At 39.1% G+C, this 8,906-nt stretch overlaps 1 protein-coding gene across 5 annotated transcripts in view; it reads right to left on the reverse strand.

Moving 5' to 3' along the window:
* Positions 1–8,906, reverse strand: part of ITPR2 (inositol 1,4,5-trisphosphate receptor, type 2) — a 401,602-nt gene that overhangs the window by 348,659 nt on the left and 44,037 nt on the right. For all 5 annotated transcript variants that reach the window (XM_014544263.1, XM_014544264.1, XM_014544265.1 and 2 more), the window contains exons 2-3: positions 1,983–2,098; positions 1,110–1,196 (exon numbers count right to left, since the gene is read on the reverse strand). In XM_014544263.1, the coding sequence (XP_014399749.1) occupies positions 1,110–1,196; positions 1,983–2,075 (180 nt within the window). In that variant the 5' untranslated portion in view covers positions 2,076–2,098. The remainder of the gene's footprint in view (positions 1–1,109; positions 1,197–1,982; positions 2,099–8,906) is intronic.

The following is an 8,906-nucleotide window of genomic DNA, read 5'->3' on the forward strand; positions in this document are numbered from 1 at the left end:
GCTGGCAAGTGGATATCCCCCGAGGGCTCCCAGGCTGCCAGAGGGATGTCCGACTGCCAGCTTAGGCGCCCAATCCCCCAGGGAGCGGGCCTAAGCTAGCAGGTGGTCATCCCCTGAGGGGTCCCAGACTGCGAGAGGGCACAGGCTGGGCTGAGGGACCCCCACCCCGAGTGCACAAATTTTTGTGTACTGGGCCTCTAGTATGTATATAAGTTCTTTGGTTAATTTCTTCCCCTACCCCAACCCTTCCCTCTGAAATCTGTCAGTCTGTTACATGCTTCCATGTCTCTGGATCTATTTTGTCGGTCAGTTTATTTTGTTCACTAGATTCCACATATAAGTGAGATTATGTGATATTTGTCTTTCTCTGACTGGCTTATTTTGCTTAGCCAAACACTCTCCAGGTCCATCCATGCTGTCGCAAAGGGTAAGAGAGCCTTTGACAAACTGGTTTTTATAAACATGCCTCACCCCTGACTTCACTAATTTGTTCAACTATTATTTTCCCTTTGACCCAGTTGCCTTATTTATTTCTATTTTATTGCATTATGTGGTATTTCTGAAAATGCCTTACATTCTTTTTGGAACAAGGTGGGGCATATAGTAACAAATAACCAAGTAAAAAGCTAATAAATCTAGTGAAACACAAGAAAGGAATGCAGCTGAGATAAATCAGTGTGCACACTAATTGAAATAGAAGCTCTCTCAAGGACAATCCCCATCTAAAAGTACAATTTGAAACTTTCCTCTCTGTACAAAATGAAAAGATAAAGGTTCATCTATTACACGTAGCCCCATTAATACTCAAGGGCTATTTTATTACATGCCCTAATGCCTTTATTACATGTTTCCCCATCTTTTTCTTTTTGATGCAGTAACTTGTGGATGCATCTAGAGAAGCTCACTTCTTAATGTGTGTACAGCAGACTTATTACTAAACACCTGGAATAGTGTGCTGAATGTCAACTGGAAATATCATGTCATCTTTAAGTACCACCAAAGAACAAACTACTGCACCCCAAAATTTTAATGCTATTTGGTATTCCAACCAAATGCAAATTATCCATAAAATATTCACCTCTTTTAAGGGAAAGTAAATCGACACTTACTTGGATAACATTACTGTATTTCACGATTTCTCCCAACAGCTTCTTATTTTCTGATTCATTTTGTTTTTGTTCCAATTCTGCAGCATGCTATAAAATGATTATCAAATATTCAGTGTGAAAACACTGCAAAAAGAATGCAATAACTGACAAAGAAATAAGGGGTTTTTTAGGAACAAGGAGCACAAAGGATGCAACCATGAATAAAATAGGTTGGTTGCTTTACTCCTGGTGCTTAGGGTAGGGTGGCAATCATTAAATACATGATTATAATATAGTGTGATGATTCTCTCACTTTAATGCTGAAATGTGGCCAAAAATATCTTGGGAAGTTTTTATGTTGGAAATTTCAGAAAAGCCCTAGGCTCTGTGGTCTTATAATTACTTTCAGAGGAATATGGCTAGAGAAACCAGGACAGTAGATGAATTTCAAAAGTCTCAAAATATAGTTTCAATGCTGAAAGTAACAGAAATTTTAATGACACAAATTAAGTCTTATCAAATTTGTACTCAGCCAAATCAGAAACACCAGACTTTCTTTTTCCAATCTTTCAGAAAAAAATAATAAAGTACTGTGCCAAGTAAAATATAACTGGATCTGCTATTCCTACAGAGATTCTGAATTGGTTTCCAGTTTGATGTGAATCTCTGAATTTGTCAGGCACACCCTAAAAAATAGCAGCAGGAATGTATTACCTACACACCAGGAAATCAGGAGTCACACCCTGTAACTTAAAAGTCCCTTCCAGTTTCAATGTGTTGCTACTCTTCTAAATCTCTGTGGATTGAGTGAAATCACGAGCCTAGGAAATAGATTTTTTGTTACTGCTGTACCAGGTCTAGCCTAAGCCAGACAAATAGAAGCCTGGCTCTTACCTGTAATTTCTTCAGCAAGGCTGCCTCTGTGTGGTTCCCTTGTTTGGCTTGCTTAGCTTTCCAATATTGTTTCTGGGCAGAATATCGATTCATAGGACACACCTTAAAGAGGCAGTCTGTGACAAAACAACAAACAAAATCATGTAACTGAGATCAGCATTTCTTACATTTTCCCATTAGCCTAAGCACTGAAATCTTGGAATCCTGAGAGTAAAGAATATTTAAAGGTCATTTAGCCCATCCTCCAGCCAACTCTTGAATTCCCTCTATTACATCCTGTTCAAATAACTTTTTAGACTGTGAAAATACCCACTTCTTCATTACTTTAAGTTTCTTAAAGGGTACTTTAGCTGGAGTAATTTATAAGGAAATCAAACCAAGTTAACCATAATATTAGAAGCACTGTTTATAATAATGGGGTATGTGGTCTCACAAATTGAATAGAATGACATTAGTGACGTTCACTGCCTTATATGACTCTGCACAATTAATCACTCATTTTATGTATCTTTGACAGCAAAGGGATGCAAACAATAGAAACAATCACAACCACCACATTTCAGTCACCCATTCCCCAAGTTTCCACATACCTGGGTGAATATGAAAATCTGAGACATAGTGTGTTATAGCAGGGGGGAAAGCAAAAAAAAACAAAACTAAACCAAGATTATAGTCCTAACTCTTTAGTCCTAAAACTGCTTTTTCCCTTTTTTAAAAAAATATTTTCAAATCTCACTTATTTGTTATTATAATGGCATAAATAATAAAAAATTATGATTGTAAACTTTTAAAGGAATTTTTTAAATTCAGAAGAAATGGCTAAATTCTGTTGGTTGACACCCCGCCTCCCATAAACAGACAGGCTATAGAAAACTAATTATTACTTCAGAGTTTAAAAATTATTGATGTCAGTGTATAAATTTTGTATAAATAGCAGAAAACAGGCACCTTTGAACTGCTAAAAGTAGGGTGAGAGACCATCACAAATACAATATGACACAAAAATCACCACTGGGCACATATGTGTGAAAACCAAACAACTAGACCTAAGAACTGTTTTCCTCAGCAACGTATAAGCCCTAGAAATTATTTCCTATATACTAGCCTCTACAAAGAAACTATACAAATTTTTTAAGCACAAATATAGAGGTTGTTTACCAATATCTCCAAATGAGTGCTCCTGATTTAATGCAGACTATTTGACTATCCTATACGAGGCAAGTAACCAAACTCTACATTGTGTTAGTGCCGCAAAAACCCAAAACCTTATTTAAGTAGAAATGAACTCTAATCTGCAGTCTACACTTCTGACCTCTTTCATGTCTGAGAAGAAAAGAGAAAAACTGGGTTTGCCATTACTTCAAGTTCCTAATCAAGTTCATTAGGAAATGCTCCTTTGACAGAGAAAATGTTTTTCCTAAGTTCTACCCCACCCCAGTAGCGCTCCTAATTAGTGTTATCTTTGGGTAGCTAGCTAAGAAAGTGTGTCATGATCCCAACTGTTGGGGCTGAAGTTGTTGTGAAGTGAAGCCACACATCCTGCCAAGCCAGGCATCCCAGCCAGGTGGTGTTGCTGGGTGCTAAGACTCAGATCCTCTCCTCAGAAAGCTCACAGTCTAGTGGGTAAGACAGGCATCTACCACGTGTCCAAGTTTCACCCTGGAACTCTGGGGAGGTGCTATGGGACATGAAGGTGCATGTGGTCAACTTCACCAGGGAAGGCCAAAGAGTTTTTCCAAAGGAGAAGACACAAGCCAAGTTTCAAGGAACCAATAGGAATTCAGCACATTGCCAAAGGGGTTCAAATGCTCTGAGGGGAGGGGCATTCCAAATAGAGCAATGGTGGGAACAAAGACAAAGAAGATTTGAATGCTGAGGGGCCCTCTAACCTTGCAGGGAGGCTAGGGCTCAGGCTGCGAAATGAAAACGCAGTGGTTTGCTGAAGTCAGGGTCTGGAGAATGCCACGTGCCAGGCTAGAGGGTATGTGCTTTATCTCATGGAAAATCTCAAACACCATGTGAAAGGTGATGTGAACAAATTGGCAAGAAGACCAGCACCAAGCCAGCGTGCTGAGAGACAGTGAGGACCTGCAATTGGCCTGTAGGGTAGGTAATAGCCGATTTCAAAGAAAACATCAGAATCAACAGGCTTAATAATCTGTCAGATGGGAGGGGTGTGAAGGAGAGGGAACATGAAGATGGCCAAATGAACAAGTTTCCACCCACGCTGTCTGAGATACAAAGCCTTCGATCTCAAAAGCCCTTTCTATTTGCAGAGCCTTACTGTTAAGGTCCTCGTCAGCAATCCCCCACAACAGGTGGCATCACTTTTCATATTATAGTGAATAACCAATCTGCTCCACTACTATTGTAGGACTATTTTGGTTGATGGGAGGGAACGAAGGGTATACAGACTTCTGTAAATTTGCTTAGTTGATGGCAGTGGTGGTGGTGGTAGTGGTGGTGGTGGTGGTGGTGGTGATGGTGTGTGTGTGTGTGTGTGTGTGTGTAGTTCTTTCTGCCTCTTTTAGAAAACAGAAAAAAAAATCAACTGTCTTGGGCTAGTCAGATATTTTGTCTGATTCTCAATTTATTGCGAAATGCAAGTGTTAATAATACCTGTCATGTCTAATTCGAAGGGCTGCTGAGATACGCCCAAAAGACAATCTGTGTGAAAGTACTGACACTGTGAATTTTAAAGCCCTCTTATAAATGTGAGGTATTATTATTATTAATATGGCTTCATTAGTTCAGCAATAGCTTCACTAAGATTAAGAGCTGACTAAACCCTAACAGAGCTCTCAGCACAGAGCAACAGAAAGTAGGGTTGTCAGATTAAACTTGAATCCAAACCCAAAGTGCCCAATTCACAACCAGGTATTAGCCCCTTTGGTTTACAGTGTGTTTGTATAAAATTCCCAAATACCCTGAAACAGCATGGCAGTGAGCAGCAGATGCAATCTCCATTACCTTGAAATATCTTATAAAATATGCAGACACAGTCACTAACACCAGCAGGCGTGGAGCCCGGATAAGCCTCCCACATTTCCCAGCCAGCGGGAATCCAACTGTCTCAGAGCTACGGGCTTTCGTCAGCCCTGGTCACCCTGCTTCTCAAACGCTCTCAATCTCTCTAACGTAGAGGTACATACACTGCTAACAAATAGGTTTTAGGGAGGGGTCCCATCAGAAAGCAGTCCAGTGTCATTTGTTAATTATGTTAACAACAGTCTCTTCATCATTTCAAGACCCAAAGAGTAATCAAAAAGGAAAAGTTGGCCTAGTAGGACAAACACCAAAAGCACAAATAAAAGGAAGGAATTTGAGTTAATTTTTTTTAATCTGAGAGCAAGCATTTTGCAGAATTTCAGAAGTTGAGAAATGTTAGAAATCTGGCATAACGTGCTACGTTCAATCAGGCAATATTATAAGAACAATGCCTTAGAATTATAAATTTTTTTACAAGTGTGGAAGGAAATTCAGCCCACAGAAGTGTTCGCTTTAAAATGAAAGACGCAAGGGCCTCTTCAGCCTGCTGACAAATGCTAGTGGAGGGAGTGACTATGAAAGTCATTTGAATGGTGTGGAGCACCAAATCCATGGCATGTGACCCTGTAACTCAAAGAACCAACCTTCCCGCATGATTCCGGGTAAATCTGGCAGGAAACCAGTCTAAACCTCCACTTACAATACCTATCTAACTCGCTTTGAAATGTTTTTGCTTTGTGCCTATAAAAACGCTTTCTAAAGTATTTGTATCCAGGCAGTTTCTGCACCCAGAGCTGTCTCCAGAACTCCATCTGGGGCTATTATATGTAAAGTTCAAGTTACGCAGTGGCCAGCAACTTCCTTTGGTAATTGGTGGAAGGAGCACTTTCTGTTTCATTTCTCCTCCCTCCTAACATTTAAATGAGGCAAGACATAGTACACCATCAGCAAATGCCTGTCACAAAGCGGGCATTCAACAAATGGCTCTTTCTTGGTAGCCTGTAAAATGACCTCATATGATTACAGAGAATGTGGTTGCCAAGGCGTTTATTATCTCCAGGTGGAGAAAGGTGGGGAGGGAGGCAGCTGGAGCTTTTCTCTTTGTGATATAAACAGGATGCAGCAGAGTTCAATGAGACAATGGGACCTTCCCAAAGATAAAACAGAAAGTGGTAAGAAAACTCTCCCTAGGGTTAGGGACAGGCAGACAAGGGTATTTAGAATTCACAGTTGGTCAGGGGAGAGGTATGCACCCAACCAGCCTAAAATATAACTGTAGCTCTGTTTATTCAGTTTTTCTAAGAAACGCATCCTGAAACGGTGTCTGTACAAAGCTCTTTATGCTTAGAAGTTAAAAAGGAATGTGTTCTCCTTAAGCATAGGAATTTCATACTGAACTTTTACCCCCTTTGATCACAGCGTACGGCAGGCGTGGAGAGAGTATCAAACAGGGACAGTGTTCTCTAGAACGTTATAAAAGCCAAAGAGAATTTACATTGCAGGTGTTCGGAAGCATTAACATTTACCACAGCACATGGGTGGGCAGCCGTGAAGACTGCAGAATAACTTCCTCCAGGCAAACGTCCACTATTTTACTACTGACCGAGGGAGGAACGTGGCCTTGTGTAGTTACAGACTGCCAACATGTTAGAACTCAAAGGGGCTTCCAATGTTAAGGCATCAATAGGAATGTTATAGACTCTCAGTCTCAAACATCAATTACCTGATTCATACACTAATGGGTAAATACTCCAAAACAAACAACACTTTACTTTTTTTCTTGCTCCATTTGGAGTGAATAAATTCAAATAATATTCAAATGCATTGATGCTAATTTTCATTCTTGTCTAAGTTTAATTTTAGGATTAAGCAAACCATTCCACTACACATAAGTGGAATTTCTTTCCCAAGAAATCATAACATATAATTTTTAATTCATTTTCCCATTCTCAAAATGTCATTATTAACACAGATAATCAAAAAGTGTAATAAGCAGACTGATTCAGAAATCAAAATGCAATCTGTAAATCCCATTACACAAATATCAAGTCCAAAAGAAAAGAAATGGAAATGAATTTATACATATACAAATGTATGTATATCTATATATAACATATACATATATAAACAATAATATATCATAATTTATTTTATATATTTATTGGTATTTTATTTACAAGTATATGTTTATGTATACATATAAAACCTCACTTAATTATTCTAAAAACTCTTTGAGGTGAGTGTTAGCTTTTAATATGAGGAAAAGAAACTTGGAACATTTTTCCTAATCTCAAAGCTAGTCTTTAGGTTTAATCCAAATCAATCTGTCTCCAAAACCCATCTTCATAATTTAATAAAAGATACTCAATATTTCTCAAATTAAAACTTAACAGATACATCTATGTACAGTCACTGAAATTAAACCACACAACCTGACAGTGTAGCTGTGTCTGGTTTCATAACCCAAGACCTGCTGAATTTTTCCTACAAGGACCCAAAAATGTATTAAAAAGAGACCATCCAAATATCTATAACTATGGCCTAAGAGAAGGAGCAAGTAAGAAACACCTGAACAGGGGATTTTACTGCCTCAAGTCCTCCACTTGGAAAGTAATAATTTTTAAATAGCTGGACAATTAAACTGTTAATACAAGTAAATTAACTTTATAGAAATAGCATGGCAATAAAAATTCCCGGCTTAAAAAAAATGTTTAAGTCTAACACAGGCTATTTTATGCCATTATAGTTATGTAATAGAGATATTTAGATTGAAGAATTACTTGCTGTTCATTGGCTAGTGACTGAATTAATTACTATCCTCACATGGGAGACCTAGAACAAATTCAGTTTCTTGTGCCGGCTAAGTCCTCTGTGAGCACAGATTGATCCACAAGAACGAGAGAGACCATGGAGTCCTAAACGTCATTATTGTAGATTTATGCCCAAGGGAAACTGGCTCTCTATTGATGATTACCACCAGAAAGCATCTACCTCTACAGGTAATTTAGGAGTCAATGGATAATAACTTTAGGGCAGTGTTTTACAAACTGTAACTGTGCACACCAGGTTTGCAATCAATGTATTTGGTCCCAATCAGCCTCTTTTGCATGGAGTGGAATGGAAAGGAGTGGAGTGGAATGGAGTGAGGTGGGGTGGGGTGGTGGAGTGGAGTGGAGTGGAGTGGAGTGGAGTGGAGTGGGATAAGAAGAGAAACAGAGAACACTGCAAGTAGCACATAGTCTTTCAAGAACCTTGTTTCAGGGGGGACTGGGGGTATGCGTGTGTGTGCATGTGTGCGTGTGCGTGTGTGCGTGTGTGTGTGTGTGTGTACATACATACTAGATTACAATGTAAAATGTATTTTTTACTGAGTGTTGTAATAAAGTGAAAGTCACAATTTTCAAGGCCTACACAAGTACACAGGTTAGGGTTAAAGGCAATGGAAATTTTTAAAAAATAGAGAGAGAAATCCTGTGGGCAAAGGGAGAGGAAGCAGACGGCCAAATGAAAAATTTTTTTGGCTCTATGACTTCTGAAAAACACAGAAACTATCCTTTTAGTAATTGAGCAATAAAACTGTTATATAGGCAATTACAATGGAAGAGGAAGAAGCCCTTTTAAAAATATCTTTTTTCCACACTCTGGTTGACCTCTACCTGTACTGTAGCACCCATCTCTCTGATGCTACCATTCATTAGCTAACACGTTTGCAGGGAACTCTACATGCGGCACCTATTATGTGCTGCAGGAAAGATGATCAGAATCTGTAGAAAGAAACTCCTGCCAAGTTGCCCAGGAAACAATCATTGGATGCCTCTTCTTTCTTCTCTGAAAGGCCTTACTGTCTGTTTTGTCTCCTATTAAAATGCAAATACCTGAGAAGGGAACACACTAAGGTCTTGGTTCTCAGTTTAGCAGTGGAGTGAGATACAGCTC

This window comes from Myotis brandtii, unplaced genomic scaffold, assembly GCF_000412655.1.
Source record: "Myotis brandtii unplaced genomic scaffold, ASM41265v1 scaffold358, whole genome shotgun sequence".
In the NCBI taxonomy this organism is placed as follows: Eukaryota; Metazoa; Chordata; class Mammalia; order Chiroptera; family Vespertilionidae; genus Myotis; species Myotis brandtii.